Source organism: Scomber scombrus, chromosome 12, assembly GCF_963691925.1.
Source record: "Scomber scombrus chromosome 12, fScoSco1.1, whole genome shotgun sequence".
Lineage (NCBI taxonomy): Eukaryota > Metazoa > Chordata > Actinopteri > Scombriformes > Scombridae > Scomber > Scomber scombrus.
Window position 1 is genome coordinate 29,618,989 of NC_084981.1, and position 22,121 is coordinate 29,641,109.

Genomic DNA, 22,121 nt, shown 5'->3' on the forward strand with positions numbered 1-22,121 from the left:
TTCTCTTCTTTCCTTCCATCCCTCCTTCCTTCCTTCCTTCCTTCCTTCTTTTTTTCCTTCCTTCCTTCCTCCCTTCCTTCCTTCCTTCCTTCCTTCCTTCCTTCCTTCCTTCCTTCCTTCCTTCCTTCCTTCCTTCCTTCCCAATCACCATGTTTTCTTCATATTCTCCTGGACCATTAAAATAGTGATTATAAATGTCTTTCTTTAACATAAATAACTAGAATACATCTTCATTAAGGATTAATCTACCACTAATTAATGACTGATGGCTGATTAATGAATGTGAGTTGGTGCAGAGACTAATTATGAGTCAGAATATGAACAGTGTGTAAAGGGTTAAAGGACACATCACTGTTTGTTAAACATGTTTCAGCCTCATTTATTCCTCCATCAGCTCGTGTTTCATTTCTACATGAACGAGCCACAGTTCATAGCTTTATCATCTTACATGCTGTTCATTTATTTACATTTAAGAGCTTTAAAAACACAATAATAATAATAACAATATTTCCTTTGGCTGAACTTTTCCGTATGTGACACTGAATAAACAAAATGCATAATTTTTTTTTAAATTTTTGTGCAGCTGATACACATTTTTGTATATGCAAATGTACAAATTTGACTTGCATTTATTTAAAATGTTAAAGAAATCACCATCTTCCATCTTTGCTTCCTTCCTTCTCTCCCTCCTTCCTTCCTTCTCTTCCTTCCTTCCTTCCATCTGTCCGTCCTGTCTTCTCTTCCTTATCTTCCATTTTTCCTTCCTTCCCTCCCTCCTTCCTGTCTTCTCTTCCTTCATTCCATCCTTCCTTCCTTCCATCCATCCTTCCTTCCCTCCTTCCTGTCTTCTCTTCCCTCTTTCCTTCCTTCCTTCCATCTTCCCTTCCTTTCTTCTCTTCCTTCTCTTCCTTCTTTCCTTCCTTCCTTTCTTCTTTCCTTCCTTCCTTCCTTCCTTCCTTCCATTCTTCTTTCTTTCCTTCCTTCCTGTCTACTCTTCCTTCCTTCCTTTCTTTCCTTCTTTCCATCTTTCCTTCCTGTCTTCTCTTCCTTCCTTCCTTTCTTCCTTCTTTCCGTCTTTCCATCTTTCCATATTTCCTTCTTTCCTTCCTGTCTACTCTTCCTTCCTTCCTTCATTGCTTCCTTTCTTCCTTCCTTCCTTCCTCCCTCCCTTCCATCTTTCCTTCGGTCGGTGCAGTGACTGGAACTATTTCTTGTGCACATGAACACTGCGCGGATGGATACGCTGTTGTTCAGTCACATGACTCTCTACTTGAACACTGCGGCCGTCTCTCTACTCTGATCTCCTGTAGATCCTGACAGCTCCCGTCAGCCGTCACCTCCTCCAGTCCCCCGGGAGCCCGAACTGTCCCGACTAAAAAAACTGAGCGAGCGTTGACCTTTAAACGTCCGCCTGACAAACACCAAACCGACCAATCAGCTGTCTGCTGAGACTCGGTTAACGTCTCGGTCCTCCCGTCGGGGTAAACAGAGAAAGTAGGACAGGAAGAAGAAACGTCACCTAAACCCACGGATGGCTCACGTTTACTGCTTCTATTACATCATTAAATACTTGAAATTAATTCTCATAATGTCAACTGAAAAATGAGCCAACTGTAGTAAAGATTCACTATTTTCTTTTATTTATTCACCTCCTTTTTTCCCCCTTTTTCTTTAGTTTAATTGAAAATATAATTTACCTTATTTTAAGACTTAATGTGTAATTTCATGTATTTGTTTCAGACTTGAAGACTCATGTGTGCTTTTTTAATTATTTCACTCTATTTATAGCAACACTTCCTGATTAACCCTCCTGTTGTCCTCGAGTCAAGGAAGGAAGGGAGGAAGAAGGAAGAAAAGGAGGGAGGAAGGTAGGAGGGAGGAAGGAAGGATGGAAGGGAGGAAGAAGGAAGGAAAGGAGGGAGGAAGGAAGGATGGAAGGGAGGAAGAAGGAAGGAAAGGAGGGAGGAAGGAAGGAGGGAAGTAACATCTGAGCAGCCGAACCCAACCAAAACCCAAACAGACGAGGTCACACTTTACTACAGATGTGTCAAACTCATTTTAGTTGAGGTACCAATTTAATATGAAGCTATTTCAGCTAGTATGATATTATTTTGTTATCTTCTTAGTATTATTTGCTTCCATTTTTGGGGATTTTAACACAATTTCTCTGAGTTATTGAGCCTCAACCTTATGATGTTATTGATGTAAAGAGAGTCAGTCCATTTCTCTGTAGGTCAGAGTTTCACCTATCGTACCACATCAGGGTTGATCTCTTTGTGTCTGTGATGTCATAACAGGATTCATTCATTCATATTTTGGTGTAAGAGTCAGCATGAGACAGAAGCAGCTGAGTACTGTCGGCTCTTACTTGGACATGGTGAGCGCCAGGTTGTAGTTTGCCATCTTGATCTTGTTCTGCGCCTCCAGGTGAGTCATCCCGTCGGTGCCGACGCCATCGATGGCGACAATGACATCACCCTGGACCAGGTTACCCTGCGCCGCCTTGCTGCCCGGAGTGATCTGAGCACAACAAACACAACAAACACACGTTTACATCTCAAAGGATAAAAGGTTTAAACAGGAAGCTCAAACTCAGCTTTACTCAAAGGCCACAAACAGTCTAATATGATCTGATGTGGGAAGGATCATTAAAAAGAAAGAAGGAAGGAAGGAAGGAAAAGAAGACAGGAAAGAAAGATGGAAGGAAGGAAGGAAGGAAGGAAGGAAGGAAGGAAGGAAGGAAGGAAGGAAGGATGGAAGGAAGGAAGGAAGGAATGAAGGGAAAGACGACAGGAAGGAAGGAAGGAAAGATTGAGGGAAGGAAAAGAAGATAGAAAGGAAAGTGGGCCGGATTGAACCCCTTGGCTGGCCCACGGGCCTCATGTTTGACACCGCTGGGTTAGAACTTATGTACTAAAAGAAAAGAAAAAGGAAACAGGTAAAACTACTCTGAATGTCGGTTTTGATCGTGTATTTAAATGTGTGTGATGACATCACAGGTCAGCGCACTCTGACTGTATCTGTCATCACTTTAATCAGGAAGAGCGTCACTGTTTTACCAAGAAACAATCAATCAAATGGGGAAGAATCAATTAATCAATAATGTAATGGTGAAAGTGTCTGCAGGCTAAAGTCATTATAATCTGAAAATCCACTTCATGACTGTAGAACACACAGCCGAGGACACGGACCAACAAATACACAATAAACCAGAATTATGAGCGAGAAGACTTCAGAGCAATGAGCATGTTTACAGTCATTTAAAGTAGCTGAAAAGAGGAAGGGAGGAAGGAAAAGAGGAAGGGAAGAAGGAAGGAAAGAAGGACAGAGGGAGGGAGAAAGGGAGAAAGGAAAAGAGGAAGGGAGGAAGGAAGGAAGGACAGAGAGAAGAAGGAAGGGAGGAAGGTAGGGGGGAGGAGAGACAGAGAGAAGGAGGGAGGGAGGATAGAAGGAAGGGAGGAAGGAAGGAAAGATGGAGGAAGGAAAGACGGAAGGGAGGAAACGGAGAGGAAGGAAAGAAGGAGGGAGGCAGGAAGGACAGACAAAAGGAAGGGAGGAAAGAAGGAACAGTCAAAACAGACAGGGTCAATTTGACCCGGGAGGACAACATGAAGGTTAAATATGCAGCCGTTGACAATTTCTTGATTTTGTCACTGTGGAAACAACATCAGGGAAACGGACACAAAGCAATAATTACTTTAGTCTAAAATATCTTGGTCTGTTCTCATAGTATAAAACCTAACTCTGACTAACTCTGCTCACAAGCTGCAGACTCTGTTCGATGCTCTGAGTGCAGATTCTGTGCAGTGTGAGTTCAGACATCACCTCAGCAGGACACATTTATCTCTGATGGAAACATTGCAGTTTGCAGGAGATGTGATCTTTCATTAACGGGGTCCGTCTGTAACCTCGAGGCCTCCGCGGCGCCGCCAACAACAATAACGGGACGCAAGTGTTCATGCCTGAGCGTTAAACCCCAGACAGCTGTCCATACAGCGCTAAACCCCCCGCTGACTCACATCCACTCACTCCAATTACAAGCCGAAATCCCTCCTGCCTCTCACTGCTCTGACTGTCTACCTTCTATTTCCATCCAGCTACAGGGCATGACCTCTGACCTTTACACCTGGAGGAGATAGTACAGGAGGAGCAGGCGGAGATAGAGGGAGGTGAGGTGTTGGAGGATGGGGAGGTGTAGAAATAGGACCGGGGGGGTTTATCCTAGAATTCACATGTGAAAAAAAGACAATGTTTTACCCAGGCGGGGAGTTCCGGTCCTCTGAAATGATGCCAACGCGGAAGTAACTTAGAACTGCATTCTATCAAAAGGCCACCAGGGGGCGACCGTTTTGGTGTCAAAAGGACTTGAGACCGATACATCAGTCAGCTTTGGCTTAATTCAAGTTTAATATATATACATATTTTTTGTTGTGTGTATGTTTCTATTTATATTTATTTATAATGATTAAACTCCCAGTGAAGTTTACTGTTTCAGTCATTTTATTCAACAAATACAGTTAAAGCCTCTGTTACATATCTTTGTTACAAGTGTTTGATTTCCACATTTCAAACAAATGTGCATTTTATGTACATAATCTGTATAAATAAGATTATCGGCCGATATATTGATATCAGAATTAGTTTTTACTCCCTAATATTAGCTTAGGCATCGTCCCCAAACATCCAGTATCGGTCAGACCCTAGTTTTTAGCTTCACATGTGAAAAGGATAGAGTCACATACGAACCTAAGTCACACATTTGGAAGTCACATGTGTATCTTAAAATTCATGTTATACTTCCTGTTTACATCCTCCAAAGCATAATAAGTATTGTATATCTAAAACTGAAGTAAGACAGGAGACAAAAAACATTAATTTGAGCTTTTTCTCTAATATTTTTTATAACAACTAATGATCAGAATCTTAAATTCTTAAAACACTGAAACTCTCCTCACTACATTCATGGAAACATATTTGTCTTGCGTTGAAAATAAATCTGTTTTAGCACACAGCAGGAGTGTGTTTGTCCTGTAAATCTGTCTGTACGTCGCCCCCTGTCTGCAGGGAGAGGAACAGCAGAGAAACAGGAGAAATCTGCAGGATTAACAGAAAAAAAACACAGCAGCTGAGACCTGAATGAGAATGTACCACTCACACACACACACACACACACACACACACACACGCAAACACACACACACACGCACACGCACACGCACACGCACACACACACACACAGTTATAAAGGTTAAATAGCGCTCTGACACTTGGCTGTCGATCTCTTTCTGACTCATCTGGCTGACATTTCCACTGAACGAGGGTGAATGGGTGTGAATGAAACATCGCCCCCTGGAGACGAGCTGTTAGCGGCCGCTGACAGTGACGGACAGCTGGGAGCTCATCCCAGTTACAGTCTGCTCACATTACTGGTCCAGTTACAGCTGGATCTGGTCCTGCACGGATCACACACTGACTTCAGCAGACCTCACAAACTCAAACACCTGAGTGTGGCTGATTTGTAATTCACATATATCCTCACTACAGTAATAGTATGACATCATCTGTCCGTCACACACCACTGTTAATCAATAATGATGCTTTGTTATGTGACAGCGCTGTGGTTAAGGTCTGGTTACGTTTGGTTTGGTTTGGGTTTGCTTTGTTAAAGGTTATAGAAACGTGCTGTAGGCCACCTTTGTTGTCATGGCTACAACTATCTATCAGTCTTTTCCTGAGGTGCTGTGGCTTAGTTGGTTAAAGCGCCTGTCTTGTAAACAGGAGATCCTGGGTTCAAATCCCAGCAGTACCTGATACACCTGACACAAAAATTGGCACTATAGCAATTGGTCTCACTGTAGTGATCAGTATCTTGTTATTTTGGTAAATGTCTTCCTCAATTAACCTTTGAACAACATCTAACCCTTGACACATTTAACAGACAAATTATTTGCAAGATGCTATAAAAGCACAGAAAATGAGACAATCTCTAACACCATGAACACACCGAAAAGCACTTCAACGGCAGCTGTGTATTCACGGCGTAAACCCTCTTATTGGTTTCACTGCAGTGATCACTATCGTCTTGTATTTGGTAAATGTCTCATCTGCTTCTTTTCAAACTTGCTGTCTTATGGTTTTAATCATCTATTTGAAAAATGAAGAAAAAACTGTGTTTGCATACACATCTGTGGCGCTGTGGCTTAGTGGTTAAAGCGCCTGTCTCGTAAACAGGAGATCCTGGGTTCAAATCCCAGCAGTGCCTCACTTACAGATCAGTCATCACCTCCATGATTAAAAGCTCATATGCATGAATCAAATCCAAAACTGAAGGGACTTCCCCTCTCATTTACATTTTCAGTTATGTTAGATTAACTTCCGATTTCAATGAAATGAAAGGAAATGAATAGCCAAACACTGGTGCTGTGGCTTAGTTGGTTAAAGCGCCTGTCTAGTAAACAGGAGATCCTGGGTTCAAATCCCAGCAGTGCCTATGAAATGCTGTTCAAAGACACATTACCTGGGGCGAGTTACACTACTTGAAAGCACAGATAATGGGATTATCTGTAAACCTTCTTATTGGTCTCTTAATTTGAAGTAGCAATGCAGCAAATGTTGGGTTTGCATCAGCAGTTACTCAACACGACTCTGACACACATCCTTCAGAGGTGCTGTGGCTTAGTTGGTTAAAGCACCTGTCTTGTAAACAGGAGATCCTGGGTTCAAATCCCAGCAGTACCTGATGGTTGTGGGACTACTATCACAGTAGCTCATTCTTCACAGATAGGTCAAAAAATATACAGTGTGTCTACAATCTGCCTTGTTGGATTCTCTAAAAAGGTATAATGTTGATTCTCCTAATGAAGCAGATGACTGTCTAACTTTCTTTGGGGCACTATTTCTCCATCTTATCCCAGGATACTTGCTTGGTGACCAATTTGCTTTAAAATATTTTTGCCTTATTTACAACTGAAGTGACAATATGGACCAAGACAATAAACATAACTTTATCATTTCAGTTCATGAAGTTTATATGAAAGAAGCTGTGATCAGAGGTGCTGTGGCTTAGTTGGTTAAAGCGCCTGTCTTGTAAACAGGAGATCCTGGGTTCAAATCCCAGCAGCACCTATGAGATGCTGCTTAAAGACATATTGCAATGAGTAATGTCTCAGAAATGCTTCATAATGAAGAACCTGTCATCAGAAATGTTTTAATTTGAAGCCGCAAAGCCAGAAATCTTGCATTTGCATCATCAGTTAACCCAGCAGTACCCATCTAACAGATTATCTCCAAGAAATCAACAAACCCCTCATAGTATCCTGAAACTTTATGAGTCTACTTCATGAAAGCACAGAGAAGGAGAAAATCTCTAAACCTCCAGTTTGGTCTCACTGTAGTGATCAGTGTCATGTTGATTTTAGTAAATGTCTTCCTAAATTAACCTTTGAACAACATCTACAGTAAGGGCAAGAGGTTCTGTGGCTTAGTTGGTTAAAGCGCCTGTCTAGTAAACAGGAGATCCTGGGTTCAAATCCCTGCAGAACCTGATATTCATTAGCTGAATATGTTTGAGAACATTAAAACACATCATTGAAAAGTCTTATATGAATAAATCTTTAGTTATTATAGCCATACTTCCTATTTTCACCTGGATTACATTAACAGAGGCCAGCACAGTAAACCATAATTAACCCCCTGTGATGTCTCCTGATGTCCCCTGATGTCTCCTAATTTCCACTGATGTCCCCTGATGTTCCCTGATGTCTCCTGATGGCTCCTGATGGCTCCTGATGCCCCCCCCCCCCCCCCCCGTGAACCATCTACATTCTCAAAGGTTCCTCTCTTGTTTGCCTCTTTTTGCAACATTTGTAGACAACTGAAAATGTCTTGTTGTTCTTCATCGATTAACTGCAATATGTCACTTGCCGTAGTATGTACACATCTGTGGCGCTGTAGCTTAGTGGTTAAAGCGCCTGTCTCGTAAACAGGAGAGCCTGGGTTCAAATCCCAGCAGTGCCTCTGTGATTACTTCCATGATTAAACTCTCATATGCATCAGAACCCACATTATTTTCCTTTTGATTAAATGTTCAGTTCTGTTCATAGATAACTTTGCAGATTTCAAAGAAATGAGAGGAAATGAAGAACCAAACACTGGTGCTGTGGCTTAGTTGGTTAAAGCGCCTGTCTAGTAAACAGGAGATCCTGGGTTCAAATCCCTGCAGAACCTGATATTCATTAGCTGAATATGTTTGAGAACATTAAAACACATCATTGAAAAGTCTTATATGAATAAATCTTTAGTTATTATAGCCATACTTCCTATTTTCACCTGGATTACATTAACAGAGGCCAGCACAGTAAACCATAATTAACCCCCTGTGATGTCTCCTGATGTCCCCTGATGTCTCCTAATTTCCACTGATGTCCCCTGATGTTCCCTGATGTCCCCTGATGTTCCCTGATGTCTCCTGATGGCTCCTGATGCCCCCCCCCCCGTGAACCATCTACATTCTCAAAGGTTCCTCTGTTGTTTGCCTCTTTTTGCAACATTTGCAGACAACTGAAAATGTCTTGCTGTTCTTCATCGATTAACTGCAATATGTCACTTGCTGTAGTATGTACACATCTGTGGCGCTGTAGCTTAGTGGTTAAAGCGCCTGTCTCGTAAACAGGAGAGCCTGGGTTCAAATCCCAGCAGTGCCTCTGTGATTGCTTCCATGATTAAACTCTCATATGCATCAGAACCCACATTATTTTCCTTTTGATTAAATGTTCAGTTCTGTTCATAGATAACTTTGCAGATTTCAAAGAAATGAGAGGAAATGAAGAACCAAACACTGGTGCTGTGGCTTAGTTGGTTAAATCGCCTGTCTAGTAAACAGGAGATCCTGGGTTCAAATCCCAGCAGCACCTGAGTGAAAGATGAATTGTCTCCTATAATTTACAACTGCTAGAGGAAAATCCTGTACAGTATCCTGAGCCTTTAACACCGCCTTCATGAAGTGGACTCTTATGCCGGGAACATACCGCAAAGCGGCCTGCGGCGAGTTGCCATGAAATCTCTATGTAAACTCTCGGCAGCCCATCTACTCCGCCGCAAGTTTACATAGAGATTTGATGGCAACTCGCCGCAGGCAGCTTTTCGGTGTTTTCCCGGCATAAGAGTCCACTTCATGACAGCACAGAAAATGGGATTATCTGTAAACCTTCTTATTGGTCTCTTAATTTGAGGTAGCAATGCAGCAAATGTTGGGTTTGCATCAGCAGTTACTCAACACGACTCTGACACACATCCTTCAGAGGTGCTGTGGCTTAGTTGGTTAAAGCGCCTGTCTTGTAAACAGGAGATCCTGGGTTCAAATCCCAGCAGTACCTGATGGTTGTTGGGATCCTTTGACAGTAGCTCATTCTTCACAGTTAAGCCAAGACATGAATATTGTGTCTTCAATCTGCCTTGTTGGATTCTCTATGAAGGTATAATGTTGATTCTCCTAATGAAACAGATGACTGTCTAACTTTCTTTGGGGCACTATTTCTCCATCTTATCCCAGGATACTTGCTTGGTGACCAATTTGCTTTAAAATATTTTTGCCTTATTTACAACTGAAGTGACAATATGGACCAAGACAATAAACATAACTTTATCATTTCAGTTCATGAAGTTTATATGAAAGAAGCTGTGATCAGAGGTGCTGTGGCTCAGTTGGTTAAAGCGCCTGTCTAGTAAACAGGAGATCCTGGGTTCAAATCCCAGCAGCACCTGTGAGATGCTGCACAAAGACACATTGCAATGAGGAATGTCTCATAAAGTCTTCATAATGAAGAACCTGTCATCAGAAATGTTTTAATTTGAAGCCGCAAAGCCAGAAATCTTGCATTTGCATCATCAGTTAACCCAGCAGTACCCATCTAACATATTATCTCCAAGAAATCAACAAACCCTTCATAGTATCCTGAAACTTTATAAGTCTACTTCATGAAAGCACAGAAAATGAGAAAAACTCTAAACCTCCAGTTTGGTCTCACTGTAGTGATCAGTGTCATGTTGATTTTAGTAAATGTCTTCCTCAATTAACCTTTGAACAACATCTACATTAAGGGCATGAGGTTCTGTGGCTTAGTTGGTTAAAGCGCCTGTCTAGTAAACAGGAGATCCTGGGTTCAAATCCCAGCAGAACCTGATATTCATTAGCTGAATATGTTTGAGAACATCAAAACACATAATTGAAAAGTCTTATATGAATAAATCTTTAGTTATTATAGCCATACTTCCTATTTTAACCTGGATTACATTAACACAGGCCAGCACAGTAAACCTTAATCAACCCCCTGTGATGTCCCCTGATGCCCCCTGATGTTCCCTGATGTTCCCTGATGCCCCCTGATGTTCCCTGGTGTCCCCTGATGTCCCCTGATGTTCCCTGGTGTCCCCTGATCTCCCGTTTTATTCCCCTGATGTCTCCTGATGGCTCCTGATGCCCCCCCACTGTGAACCATCTACATTTTCAAAGGCTCCTCGCTTGTTTGCCTCTTTTTGCAACATTTGCAGACAACTGAAAATGTCTTGCTGTTCTTCATTGATTAACTGCGATATGTCACTTGCTGTAGTGTTGTCACATCTGTGGCACTGTAGCTTAGTGGTTAAAGCGCCTGTCTCGTAAACAGGAGACCCTGGGTTCAAATCCCAGCAGTGCCTCTGTGTGATCACTTCCATGACTAAACTCTCATATGCATCAGAACCCACATGTGAGCTTATTTTCCTTTTGATTAAATGTTCAGTTCTCTTCATAGATGACTTTGCAGATTTCAAAGAAATGAGAGGAAATGAAGAACCAAACACTGGTGCTGTGGCTTAGTTGGTTAAAGCGCCTGTCTAGTAAACAGGAGATCCTGGGTTCAAATCCCAGCAGTACCTGATGGTTGTTGGGATCCTTTGGCAGTAGCTCATTCTTCACAGTTAAGCCAAGACATGAATATTGTGTCTTCAATCTGCCTTGTTGGATTCTCTAAAAAGGTATAATGTTGATTCTCCTAATGAAACAGATGACTGTCTAACTTTCTTTAAGGCGTTATTTCTCCATCTTATCCCAGGATACTTGCTTGGTGACCAATTTGCTTTAAAATATTTTTGCCTTATTTACAACTGAAGTGACAATATGGACCAAGACAATAAACATAACTTTATCATTTCAGTTCATGAAGTTTATATGAAAGAAGCTGTGATCAGAGGTGCTGTGGCTTAGTTGGTTAAAGCGCCTGTCTTGTAAACAGGAGAACCTGGGTTCAAATCCCAGCAGCACCTATGAGATGCTGCTCAAAGACACATTGCAATGAGGAATGTCTCAGAAATGCTTCATAATGAAGCACCTGTCATCAGAAATGCTTTAATTTGAAGCAGAAAAGCTAGAAATCTTGCATCTGCATCATCAGTTAACCCAGCAGTACCCATCTAACAGATTATCTCCAAGAAATCAACAAACCCTTCATAGTATCCTGAAACTTTATAAGTCTACTTCATGAAAGCACAGAAAAGGGGAAAATCTCTAAACCTCCAGTTTGGTCTCACTGTAGTGATCAGTGTCATGTTGATTTTAGTAAATGTCTTCCTAAATTAACCTTTGAACAACATCTACATTAAGGGCAAGAGGTTCTGTGGCTTAGTTGGTTAAAGCGCCTGTCTAGGCTAACCCTAACCCTAACAGACAAATTATCTGTAAGAAACCAGAACTACATGAACAAACCCGTCATAGTATCAGGAAATTCCACACCATGAAAGAACAGAAAATTAGACAATCTCTAACATCCGAAAAGCGGCCTGCGGCGACTTGCCATGCAATCTCTATGTAAACTTGCGGCGGCGAACTGTTCCCGGCGTAAACCCTCTTACTGGTCTCACTGCAGTGATCACTATCATCTTGGATTTGGTCAATTGATTCCTCAATTATCCTTTGAAAAACATCTCCAGCTATAGCAAGTGGTGCTGTGGCTTAGTTGGTTAAAGCGCCTGTCTAGTAAACAGGAGATCCGGGGTTTGAATCCCAGCAGTACCTAACTTTCAGATAAGTCATCACCTCCATGAATAAAGCTCATATGCATGAATCAAACCCAAAACTGGAGGTACTTTTCCTCTCATTTACATTTTCAGTTCTGTTCAAAGAAAACGTTGCTGATTTCAATGAAATGAGAGGAAAAGAAGAACCAAACACCGGTGCTGTGGCTTAGTGGTTAAAGCGCCTGTCTTGTAAACAGGAGATCCTGGGTTCAAATCCCAGCAACACCTTGACACATTTAACAGACAAATTATCTGTAAGAAACCAGAATTAGTTGAACAAACCCGTCATAGTATCGGGAAATTTATGAGTCCACACCATGAAAGAACAGAAAATTAGACAATCTCTAATGCCCAAAAAGCACCCTGCGGCGATTTGCCATGTCCCAGCAGTGCCTCTGTGTGACTCACTTTCCAAAATGAAAGACTCATCTGCAAAAATCGAAATCCACTTGAAGGAAATTTGCCTATATCTTAATTTCTGTTCAAAGATGACTTTGCAGATTTGAATGAAATGAGAGAAGAAGACACATCAGTTATAGGTGCTGTGGCTTAGTTGGTTAAAGTGCCTGTCTTGTAAACAGGAGATCCTGGGTTCAAATCCCAGCAGCACCTGATGGTTGTAGGGTTATTTTCATAGTAAAGAGACAACTGATTGCCTTTCCATTACTTTCCTTGAGGCTTTATTTCTTCATCTTATCCATGGATACTTGTTTGGAGACCAATTTGCTTTAATATGTTCTTGCCTCATTTACAACCAAAATAACAATAAGGACCAGGAATCAAGACAAAAGCTTTATCATTTCAGTTCATAAAGGTCTTCGCCTGAGTGTGACTGCGCCTTTAAAGTAAGCCAGACTGCTATCAAAGGCGCTGTGGCTTAGTTGGTTAAAGCGCCTGTCTAGTAAACAGGAGATCCTGGGTTCAAATCCCAGCAGCACCTCTGTGTGACTCACTCTCCTTTACCGAAATAAAAGACTAATCTGCATAAATCAAAACCCACTTTGAAGGTAATGTGTCCCTTTCTTTTAAATCTTCATTTCTGTTCATAGATGAGTCTAGTCAGACACGCATGAACTGATGAAGCCCCTTGGATAAGAGGCGAAACATCTTCATAGACATATAAGTTGCTTTCAATTCAATTGCCCAGAGATAACTATGACGTAGATAATGACAACATTCACAGACAGAATGAAATAAGAAGACCGATCAACTGTAGGTGCTGTGGCTTAGTTGGTTAAAGCGCCTGTCTAGTAAACAGGAGATCCTGGGTTCAAATCCCAGCAGTGCCTGACTAAACGAAGTTATCTCCAAGAAACAACAACTGTATGAGCAAATCTTTCACAGTATCCCGAAATTTTGAGTCCAAAGAAAAGAAGAGAATGTCTCACTGCAGTGATCAGCAGTAAGACCAGTGATCCCAGCAGTACCTGACTGATTTTGTCCTTCGTTCACAGTGATCTTTCCTAATGACTAATTTAGTCATTTAAAATGTTTTAATTAGAAGCAGTAAAACAGGAAATGTTGGGTTTACATCAGCAGAAACTCAACACGACTCTAACACACATCCTTCAGAGGTGCTGTGGCTTAGTTGGTTAAAGCGCCTGTCTAGTAAACAGGAGATCCTGGGTTCAAATCCCAGCAGTGCCTCTGTGTGACTCACTTTCCTTTACCGAAATAAAAGACTAATCTGCATAAATCAAAACCCACTTTGAAGGTAATGTGTCCCTTTCTTTTAAATCTTCATTTCTGTTCATAGATGAGTCTAGTCAGACACGCATGAACTGATGAAGCCCCTTGGATAAGAGGCGAAACATCTTCATAGACATATAAGTTGCTTTCAATTCAATTGCCCAGAGATAACTATGACTTGGATAATGAGAACATTCACAGACAGAATGAAATAAGAAGACCGATCAACTGTAGGTGCTGTGGCTTAGTTGGTTAAAGCGCCTGTCTAGTAAACAGGAGATCCTGGGTTCAAATCCCAGCAGTGCCTTACTTACCGAAGTTATCTCCAAGAAACAACAACTGTATGAGCAAATCTTTCACAGTATCCCGAAACTTTGAGTCCACTCCATGAAAAGAAGACAATATCTCAACCTTCTTACTGGTCTCACTGCAGTGATCAGCAGTGAGACCAGTAATCCCAGCAGTACCTGACTGATTTTGTCCTTCGTTCACAGTGATTATCTTTCCTAATGACTAATTTAGTCATTTAAAAGCTTTTAATGGTAAATGGACTGTACTTATATAGCGCCTTTCTAGTCTTTTCGACCACTCAAAGCGCTTTACACTACAACTCATTCACCACATTCACACACATTCATACACTGATGGCAGGCAGCTACCACGCAGGGTGCCAACCTGCACATCAGGAGGAATCTAACCATTCACTCGCATTCATACACCGTTGGCACAGCAACGGGAGCAACTAGGGGTTAAGTGTCTTGCCCAAGGACACATCGACATGAGGAGCCGGGAATCGAACTGCCAACCTTCCAATTGGAGGACGACCGCTCTACCTCCAGAAACTTCAAAGGTGCTGTGGCTTAGTTGGTTAAAGCGCCTGTCTTGTAAACAGGAGATCCTGGGTTCAAATCCCAGCAGCACCTGATGGTTGTAGGGTTATTTTCATAGTAAAGAGACAACTGATTGGCTTTCCATTACTTTCCTTGAGGCTTTATTTCTTCATCTTATCCTTGGACACTTGGTTTGGATACCAATTTGCTTTAATAAATTCTTGCCTCATTTACAACCAAAGTAACAATAAGGATCAGGAATCAAGACAAAAGCTTTATCATTTCAGTTCATAAAGGTCTTCACCTGAGTGTGACTGCACCTTTAAAGTAAGCCAGACTGCTATCAAAGGTGCTGTGGCTTAGTTGGTTAAAGCACCTGTCTTGTAAACACGAGATCCTTGGTTCAAATCCCAGCAGTGCCTGACTTACTGAGAAGTTACCTCCAAGAAAAAACAACTGTTTGAACAAACCATTTACAGTATCCTGAAACCTTGAGTCCACTCAATGAAAACACAGAAAAGAAGAGAATATCTCAACCTTTGTATAAGTCTCACTGCAGTGATCCCAGCAGTACCTGACTGATTTTGTCCTGCATTCACAGTATTATCTTTCCTAATGACTTATTTAGTCATTTAAAATGTTTTAATTAGAAGCAGTAAAACAGGAAATGTTGGGTTTACATCAGCAGTAACTCAACACGACTCTAACACACATCCTTCAGAGGTGCTGTGGCTTAGTTGGTTAAAGCGCCTGTCTAGTAAACAGGAGATCCTGGGTTCAAATCCCAGCAGTGCCTCTGTGTGACTCACTTTCCTTTACCGAAATAAAAGACTAATCTGCATAAATCAAAACCCACTTTGAAGGTAATGTGTCCCTTTCTTTTAAATCTTCATTTCTGTTCATAGATGAGTCTATGAGACTAGTCAGACACGCATGAACTGATGAATGTGACACATGAAGAAAAGGAGAGAACCTTTAACACATTCAGTTGGTCTCATCTTGTTGTTTTTGGTAAATGTTTTCCTCAATTAACCTTTGAACAACATCTAAAGGGAAAATAGGAGGTGCTGTGGCTTAGCGGTTAAAGCGCCTGTCTTGTAAACAGGATATCCTGGGTTACAATCCCAGCAGCACCTTGACACATTTAACAGACAAATTATCTGCAAGATGCTATGAAAGCACAGAAAATGAGACAATCTCTAACACCGGAAACACTTCGACAGCAGCGGTGTGTTTCGGCGTAAACCCTCTTACTGGTCTCACTGCAGTGATCACTATCATCTTGGATTTGGTAAATGTCTCATCTGCTTCTTTTCAAACTTGCTGTCTTATGGTTTTAATCATCTATTTGAAAAATGAAGAAAAAACTGTGTTTGCATACACATCTGTGGCGCTGTAGCTTAGTGGTTAAAGCGCCTGTCTCGTAAACAGGAGATCCTGGGTTCAAATCCCAGCAGTGCCTGATGGTTGTTGAGTTACTTTCATAGTAAAGAGACAACTGACTATCTTTCTATTACTTTCATCAAGACATAATTTCTGCATCTTATCATGGGCCACTTGGTTTGGAGACTAATTGGCTGTAAAATGTTCTTGCCTCATTTACAACCAAAGTAACAATATGGATCAGGAATCAAGACAAAAGCTTTATCATTTCAGTTCATAAAGGTCTTCGTCTGAGTGTGACTGCACCTTTAAAGTAAGCCAGACTGCTATCAGTGGCGCTGTGGCTTAGTTGGTTAAAGCACCTGTCTTGTAAACAGGAGATCCTGGGTTCAAATCCCAGCAGTGCCTCTGTGTGACTCACTCTGCTTTACCGAAATGTAAGACTCATCTGCATAAATCAAAACCCACTTCAAAGGTAATGTGTCCCTTTCGTTTAAATCTTCATTTCTGTTCATAGATGAGTCTATGAGACTAGTCAGACACGCATGAACTGATGAAGCCCCTTGGATAAGAGACGAAACGTCTTCATAGACATATAAGTTGCTTTCAATTCAATTGCCCAGAGATAACTATGACTTGGACAATGGGAACATTCACAGACAGAATGAAATAAGAAGACCAATCAACTGTAGGTGCTGTGGCTTAGTTGGTTAAAGCGCCTGTCTAGTAAACAGGAGATCCTGGGTTCAAATCCCAGCAGTGCCTTACTTACCGAAGTTATCTCCAAGAAACAACAACTGTATGAGCAAATCTTTCACAGTATCCCGAAACTTTGAGTCCACTCCATGAAAAGAAGACAATATCTCAACCTTCTTACTGGTCTCACTGCAGTGATCAGCAGTAAGACCAGTGATCCCAGCAGTACCTGACTTATTTTGTCCTTCGTACACAGTGATTATCTTTCCTAATTACTAATTTAGTCATTTAAAAGCTTTTAATCAGAAGCAGTAAAACAAGAAATGTTGGGTTTACATCAGCAGAAACTTCAGAGGTGCTGTGGCTTAGTTGGTTAAAGCGCCTGTCTTGTAAACAGGAGATCCTGGGTTCAAATCCCAGTAGCACCTGATGGTTGTTGGGTTATTTTCATAGTAAAGAGACAACTGATTGGCTTTCCATTACTCTCCTTGAGGCTTTATTTCTTCATCTTATCTTTGGACACTTGGTTTGGATACCCATTTGCTTTAATATATTCTTGCCTCATTTACAACCAAAGTAACAATAAGGATCAGGAATCAAGACAAAAGCTTTATCATTTCAGTTCATAAAGGTCTTCGCCTGAGTGTTACTGCACCTTTAAAGTAAGCCAGACTGCTATCAAAGGTGCTGTGGCTTAGTTGGTTAAAGCGCCTGTCTAGTAAACAGGAGATCCTGGGTTCAAATCCCAGCAGTGCCTGACTTACTGAGAAGTTACCTCCAAGAAAAAACAAATCATTTACAGTATCCTGAAACTTTGAGTCCACTCAATGAAAACGCAGAAAAGAAGAGAATATCTCAACCTTCATATAAGTCTCAATGCAGTGATCAGCAGTTAGACCAGTGATCCCAGCAGTACCTGACTGATTTTGTCCTGCATTCACAGTATTATCTTTCCTAATGACTTATTTAGTCATTTAAAATGTTTTAATTAGAAGCAGTAAAACAGGAAATGTTGGGTTTACATCAGCAGAAACTCAACACGACTCTAACACACATCCTTCAGAGGTGCTGTGGCTTAGTTGGTTAAAGCGCCTGTCTAGTAAACAGGAGATCCTGGGTTCAAATCCCAGCAGTGCCTCTGTGTGACTCACTTTCCTTTACCGAAATAAAAGACTAATCTGCATAAATCAAAACCCACTTTGAAGGTAATGTGTCCCTTTCTTTTAAATCTTCATTTCTGTTCATAGATGAGTCTATGAGACTAGTCAGACACGCATGAACTGATGAAGCCCCTTGGATAAGAGACGAAACGTCTTCATAGACATATAAGTTGCTTTCAATTCAATTGCCCAGAGATAACTATGACTTGGACAATGAGAACATTCACAGACAGAATGAAATAAGAAGACCGATCAACTGTAGGTGCTGTGGCTTAGTTGGTTAAAGCGCCTGTCTAGTAAACAGGAGATCCTGGGTTCAAATCCCAGCAGTGCCTGACTAAACAAAGTTATCTCCAAGAAAAAATAACTGTTTGAGCAAATCTTTCACAGTATCCCAAAACTTTGAGTCCACTCCATGAAAATGCAGAAAAGAAGAGAATATCTCAACCTTCTTACTGGTCTCACTGCAGTGATCAGCAGTGAGACCAGTAATCCCAGCAGTACCTGACTGATTTTGTCCTTCGTTCACAGTGATTATCTTTCCTAATGACTTATTTAGTCATTTAAAAGCTTTTAATTAGAAGCAGTAAAACAAGAAATGTTGGGTTTACATCAGCAGAAACTCAACACGACTCTAACACACAGAGGTGCTGTGGCTTAGTTGATTAAAGCACCTGTCTTGTAAACAGGATATCATGGGTTCAAATCCCAGCAGCACCTTGACACATTTAACAGACAAATTATCTGCAAGATGCTATGAAAGCACAGAAAATGAGACAATCTCTAACACCGGGAACACTTCGACGGCAGCGGTGTGTTCCCGGCGTAAACCCTCTTACTGGTCTCACTGGGGTGATCACTATCGTCTTGGATTTGGTAAATGGCTCATCTGCTTCTTTTCAAACTTGCTGTCTTATGGTTTTAATCATCTATTTGAAAAATGAAGAAAAAACTGTGTTTGCATACACATCTGTGGCGCTGTAGCTTAGTGGTTAAAGCGCCTGTCTCGTAAACAGGAGACCCTGGGTTCAAATCCCAGCAGTGCCTGATGGTTGTTGAGTGACTTTCATAGTAAAGAGACAACTGACTATCTTTCTTCAAGACATAATTTCTCCATTTTATCATGGGCCACTTGGTTTGGAGACTAATTGGCTGTAAAATATTCTTGCCTCATTTACAACCAAAGCAACAATATGGATCAGGAATCAAGACAAAAACTTTATAATTTCACTTCATGAATGTCTTCGCCTGAGTGTGAGTGCACCTTTAAAGTAAGCCAGTCTGCTATCAGAGTTGCTGTGGCTTAGTTGGTTAAAGCGCCTGTCTAGTAAACAGGAGATCCCGGGTTCAAATCCCAGCAGTACCTCTGTGTGACTCACTTTCCTTTACCGCAAATTAAAGGCTCATTTGCATAAATGAAAACCCACTTAATTTCTGTTCATAGATGACTTTACTGATTTTAATGAAATGAGAGGAGAAGACACGTCAGCTATAGGTGCTGTGGCTTAGCTGGTTAAAGCGCCTGTCTTGTAAACAGGAGATCTTGGGTTCAAATCCCAGCAGTGCCTCAGAAGCTCTATATGTAAAGAAGTCCACACTGAAGACAATGTCCCTGTCATTTAGATCTTCATCATTTCTGTTTGCAGATTTGAATTAATTGAGAGGAGAAGATGAGCCAAACACAGGCGCTGTAGCTTAGTGGTTAACGCGCCTGTCTCGTAAACAGGAGATCCTGGGTTCAAATCCCAGCAGTGCCTCACCACCTCCTAATGGATGTTTATTGTTCATGCTGAATTTACATCGGTTTTCTTGGTCCTGTTTACATGATGATATAATGACGTACTATCAGCCCCTCACACCAAACTGTTAGACACACCTTGCTTCTATTTTTCTGTCTGAATGCAGACAAAGGCAGATAATATGATGCTGAGTCTTTCTGGATGTTAAACTGTGTATCCTGAATTTATGAAGAATGTTATATTGTTGTAAGATATTAAAGGTAGAGAAAGGGGCATTTAGTAAAAGTATTTAAAATGATGCAAAGAAAAAGTTGCAGATTCGTACAAACATCTGACGCATCCTGACCTTTAGTCCGTGTTCAACATCGAACACCTGCAGGGCTGCAACTAACTACTTCATGATCAATTATCTATTGATTATGTTCATGACTCGTTGTTTAAACATTTAGAAAAAATGAATTGTTGTCAAATAATGACAAAATGCTCGTTATAATCTCCCACAGTCTTTTTCAGTCTGGCCAGTCGGTAAAAACCGAAAAGTGGAAGCTGGAATCAGAGAATATTTTTACATTTTTTGCTTTAAAAGAAACTTAAATTGATGGATTATGTATTCAAATAGCTGTTGGTTAATTTTTTTGATCGACTGATCGATTAATCATCAGCAGGTCTAACTACCACGATACTTCAAAGAAACATTAGAAACAATAGCTCTCCCAGAAAAGACTTTCATATACGAATAAACAGTTTCCCAAATTATATTGCATTAATAAATGTAACTGGATCATGTTCACTGTTAATATTCTCAGTATAAATGCTAAATATGAAGACTTCAAGTGAATCAGATGTAACACATGAAACACTAGTGCTGACCTCTGTCGTGTTGAACCTCTCTGTTACATCACATTAAGCCTCAGTAACGGTTCGCGTGGTGTCGTCTCTCTCCCGCTGCTGTTTGCTGACTCCAGCTGCTTTCAGGGTCACTCGGCTTCCAGCTTATTTCAGCACCGCCGGCTGGATTAAACTGAACCGATGGGAGCGAATGTTTGGAGAGTTTTTTCTCTCTCGGGAAGCTGCTCAGTGAGCTCGAACAATATGAGGCCTGTGAAGGCTGCAGAGTGGCCTAGTTTCACTGACCAGCTATTCACACTGACCCACATACACACTGTCATATACCACACACACACACACACACACACACACACACACACACACACACACACACACACACACACACACACTGTAACATACCACACACACTTTTTATACACTCCATATATACCGTAACACACTAAAATACACTGTATACACTCCATATACACTATACTATACCACACACACACACACACACACACACACACTATAACACACCACACACACACACACTTTATACACTCTATACACACTATGATTTCGCCGTGTCAAAGACGAATTTCTGTCACAGACAATGAAGTTTATTAAATCTTGAATTCACACCTCTGATTGGTTTCTTCACCATAGCAACAGCAGCTGAGCGTCATGGATATTGTAGTATTCACCACACAGTCCAACACATGATTTATCAGAAGCAGGTGAAATATAAACCTGTAGTATCGTTACATCATCCAGGAGTTTTACCCGTCCTGCTCTCTAAGCATACATCCTCTGAACTACGGATGTCTGGAAGTGAAGCCCAAAGCAAACTGAAAACAGATTACTGCTGCAGCATTTCCTCATCAACACATCAAATGTCACTGTCTAGTTTCTGTCCTCTGGCCTCTTCTAATGCTCTCCATCTCCTAAACACCGAACCTCTGTCTCTGTCTCTCTGTGCAGAGGAACGCTGTCTCATCCATCACTGGCTGAACAGTTTCTAACCTCTGATAGATGGCGACTATCTCATATTCACATATTCGTTTAATCATCAGCAACTGTTTTGAATCTGGGGATACAGAATTAGTAAAAAACACTCTAAATGTCTCGTATAGAGTTAAAAAATGTAAATCTGGAAATTCTCACACTCGTTTACAAGCAGAAGATTCAACTACAGCGAACCTGCAGGAGTCTGTAACTGTATCTGTGAACAGCAACGCAGGCAGCAGGAGCAGGGAGGTAAGTGATAAGACCTGTGTGTGTGTGTGTGTGTGTGTGTGTGTGTGTGTGTGTGTGTGTGTGTGTGTGTGTGTGTGTGTGTGTGTGTGTGTGTCTGTGTGTGTGTCTGTGTGTGTCTGTGTGTGTGTGTGTGTGTGTGTGTGTGTGTGTGTGTGTCTGTGTGTGTGACCTTCTGAGGCTAAAAACAGCCTCCTGCTGTCAGCAGCAGCAGCCGCTCGCTGCCACACTGCAGGCCTGTGTGTGCAGAGCTCAACTGTACAGACTCATGTTAGACTCAGTAAAGGATCATTCTGCAGAATTTAAACCAACAATGAACTGATCTACTAACAAGTATGTTTGTGTATCAAAGTCTGATATATTTTAATTCTTTGTTCTTGTTTGAAAACTATTAAAAACACAAAATAAAGGAACAATATTCACTGCACTGGGTGACATGGTCCTGCATTTGTTGCTGAAGTGATGGTAGTTTGTTCAGTCTGCAGATA

At 41.3% G+C, this 22,121-nt stretch overlaps 3 protein-coding genes and 39 non-coding genes across 42 annotated transcripts in view; 40 read left to right on the forward strand and 2 right to left on the reverse strand.

The window, feature by feature from the left end:
- Nucleotides 1-22,121, forward strand: part of LOC133991890 (uncharacterized) — a 527,851-nt gene that overhangs the window by 260,381 nt on the left and 245,349 nt on the right. The window lies entirely within an intron of this gene.
- The window catches only part of LOC133991866 (NACHT, LRR and PYD domains-containing protein 14-like), a 721,507-nt gene that overhangs the window by 158,850 nt on the left and 540,536 nt on the right, over nt 1-22,121 (reverse strand). The window lies entirely within an intron of this gene.
- The window catches only part of LOC133991878 (LIM domain-binding protein 3-like), a 56,451-nt gene that overhangs the window by 24,996 nt on the left and 9,334 nt on the right, over nt 1-22,121 (reverse strand). Inside the window, exon 2 of the mRNA XM_062430473.1 lies at nt 2,369-2,520. Coding sequence (XP_062286457.1) covers nt 2,369-2,520 — 152 coding nt within the window. The remainder of the gene's footprint in view (nt 1-2,368; nt 2,521-22,121) is intronic.
- trnat-ugu (transfer RNA threonine (anticodon UGU)) lies at nt 5,736-5,809 on the forward strand. The gene has a single exon. It is a non-coding gene; the product is annotated as a tRNA-Thr (tRNA).
- trnat-cgu (transfer RNA threonine (anticodon CGU)) lies at nt 6,190-6,262 on the forward strand. The gene has a single exon. It is a non-coding gene; the product is annotated as a tRNA-Thr (tRNA).
- On the forward strand, nt 6,417-6,490 carry trnat-agu (transfer RNA threonine (anticodon AGU)). Its single transcript has one exon. It is a non-coding gene; the product is annotated as a tRNA-Thr (tRNA).
- Nucleotides 6,665-6,738, forward strand: trnat-ugu (transfer RNA threonine (anticodon UGU)). Its single transcript has one exon. It is a non-coding gene; the product is annotated as a tRNA-Thr (tRNA).
- trnat-ugu (transfer RNA threonine (anticodon UGU)) lies at nt 7,052-7,125 on the forward strand. Its single transcript has one exon. It is a non-coding gene; the product is annotated as a tRNA-Thr (tRNA).
- Nucleotides 7,470-7,543, forward strand: trnat-agu (transfer RNA threonine (anticodon AGU)). The gene has a single exon. It is a non-coding gene; the product is annotated as a tRNA-Thr (tRNA).
- trnat-cgu (transfer RNA threonine (anticodon CGU)) lies at nt 7,944-8,016 on the forward strand. The gene has a single exon. It is a non-coding gene; the product is annotated as a tRNA-Thr (tRNA).
- On the forward strand, nt 8,153-8,226 carry trnat-agu (transfer RNA threonine (anticodon AGU)). Its single transcript has one exon. It is a non-coding gene; the product is annotated as a tRNA-Thr (tRNA).
- trnat-cgu (transfer RNA threonine (anticodon CGU)) lies at nt 8,630-8,702 on the forward strand. The gene has a single exon. It is a non-coding gene; the product is annotated as a tRNA-Thr (tRNA).
- Nucleotides 8,839-8,912, forward strand: trnat-agu (transfer RNA threonine (anticodon AGU)). The gene has a single exon. It is a non-coding gene; the product is annotated as a tRNA-Thr (tRNA).
- Nucleotides 9,301-9,374, forward strand: trnat-ugu (transfer RNA threonine (anticodon UGU)). Its single transcript has one exon. It is a non-coding gene; the product is annotated as a tRNA-Thr (tRNA).
- On the forward strand, nt 9,688-9,761 carry trnat-agu (transfer RNA threonine (anticodon AGU)). The gene has a single exon. It is a non-coding gene; the product is annotated as a tRNA-Thr (tRNA).
- On the forward strand, nt 10,106-10,179 carry trnat-agu (transfer RNA threonine (anticodon AGU)). The gene has a single exon. It is a non-coding gene; the product is annotated as a tRNA-Thr (tRNA).
- trnat-cgu (transfer RNA threonine (anticodon CGU)) lies at nt 10,623-10,695 on the forward strand. Its single transcript has one exon. It is a non-coding gene; the product is annotated as a tRNA-Thr (tRNA).
- On the forward strand, nt 10,841-10,914 carry trnat-agu (transfer RNA threonine (anticodon AGU)). The gene has a single exon. It is a non-coding gene; the product is annotated as a tRNA-Thr (tRNA).
- On the forward strand, nt 11,228-11,301 carry trnat-ugu (transfer RNA threonine (anticodon UGU)). The gene has a single exon. It is a non-coding gene; the product is annotated as a tRNA-Thr (tRNA).
- On the forward strand, nt 11,976-12,049 carry trnat-agu (transfer RNA threonine (anticodon AGU)). Its single transcript has one exon. It is a non-coding gene; the product is annotated as a tRNA-Thr (tRNA).
- On the forward strand, nt 12,207-12,279 carry trnat-ugu (transfer RNA threonine (anticodon UGU)). The gene has a single exon. It is a non-coding gene; the product is annotated as a tRNA-Thr (tRNA).
- trnat-ugu (transfer RNA threonine (anticodon UGU)) lies at nt 12,590-12,663 on the forward strand. The gene has a single exon. It is a non-coding gene; the product is annotated as a tRNA-Thr (tRNA).
- Nucleotides 12,918-12,991, forward strand: trnat-agu (transfer RNA threonine (anticodon AGU)). The gene has a single exon. It is a non-coding gene; the product is annotated as a tRNA-Thr (tRNA).
- On the forward strand, nt 13,267-13,340 carry trnat-agu (transfer RNA threonine (anticodon AGU)). The gene has a single exon. It is a non-coding gene; the product is annotated as a tRNA-Thr (tRNA).
- Nucleotides 13,625-13,698, forward strand: trnat-agu (transfer RNA threonine (anticodon AGU)). Its single transcript has one exon. It is a non-coding gene; the product is annotated as a tRNA-Thr (tRNA).
- Nucleotides 13,974-14,047, forward strand: trnat-agu (transfer RNA threonine (anticodon AGU)). Its single transcript has one exon. It is a non-coding gene; the product is annotated as a tRNA-Thr (tRNA).
- On the forward strand, nt 14,590-14,663 carry trnat-ugu (transfer RNA threonine (anticodon UGU)). Its single transcript has one exon. It is a non-coding gene; the product is annotated as a tRNA-Thr (tRNA).
- On the forward strand, nt 14,919-14,992 carry trnat-ugu (transfer RNA threonine (anticodon UGU)). The gene has a single exon. It is a non-coding gene; the product is annotated as a tRNA-Thr (tRNA).
- Nucleotides 15,293-15,366, forward strand: trnat-agu (transfer RNA threonine (anticodon AGU)). Its single transcript has one exon. It is a non-coding gene; the product is annotated as a tRNA-Thr (tRNA).
- Nucleotides 15,634-15,706, forward strand: trnat-ugu (transfer RNA threonine (anticodon UGU)). Its single transcript has one exon. It is a non-coding gene; the product is annotated as a tRNA-Thr (tRNA).
- On the forward strand, nt 15,960-16,032 carry trnat-cgu (transfer RNA threonine (anticodon CGU)). Its single transcript has one exon. It is a non-coding gene; the product is annotated as a tRNA-Thr (tRNA).
- trnat-ugu (transfer RNA threonine (anticodon UGU)) lies at nt 16,288-16,361 on the forward strand. Its single transcript has one exon. It is a non-coding gene; the product is annotated as a tRNA-Thr (tRNA).
- trnat-agu (transfer RNA threonine (anticodon AGU)) lies at nt 16,645-16,718 on the forward strand. Its single transcript has one exon. It is a non-coding gene; the product is annotated as a tRNA-Thr (tRNA).
- trnat-ugu (transfer RNA threonine (anticodon UGU)) lies at nt 17,004-17,077 on the forward strand. Its single transcript has one exon. It is a non-coding gene; the product is annotated as a tRNA-Thr (tRNA).
- trnat-agu (transfer RNA threonine (anticodon AGU)) lies at nt 17,333-17,406 on the forward strand. Its single transcript has one exon. It is a non-coding gene; the product is annotated as a tRNA-Thr (tRNA).
- On the forward strand, nt 17,714-17,787 carry trnat-agu (transfer RNA threonine (anticodon AGU)). Its single transcript has one exon. It is a non-coding gene; the product is annotated as a tRNA-Thr (tRNA).
- Nucleotides 18,071-18,144, forward strand: trnat-agu (transfer RNA threonine (anticodon AGU)). The gene has a single exon. It is a non-coding gene; the product is annotated as a tRNA-Thr (tRNA).
- On the forward strand, nt 18,456-18,529 carry trnat-ugu (transfer RNA threonine (anticodon UGU)). Its single transcript has one exon. It is a non-coding gene; the product is annotated as a tRNA-Thr (tRNA).
- Nucleotides 18,784-18,856, forward strand: trnat-cgu (transfer RNA threonine (anticodon CGU)). The gene has a single exon. It is a non-coding gene; the product is annotated as a tRNA-Thr (tRNA).
- Nucleotides 19,102-19,175, forward strand: trnat-agu (transfer RNA threonine (anticodon AGU)). Its single transcript has one exon. It is a non-coding gene; the product is annotated as a tRNA-Thr (tRNA).
- Nucleotides 19,304-19,377, forward strand: trnat-ugu (transfer RNA threonine (anticodon UGU)). The gene has a single exon. It is a non-coding gene; the product is annotated as a tRNA-Thr (tRNA).
- Nucleotides 19,494-19,566, forward strand: trnat-cgu (transfer RNA threonine (anticodon CGU)). Its single transcript has one exon. It is a non-coding gene; the product is annotated as a tRNA-Thr (tRNA).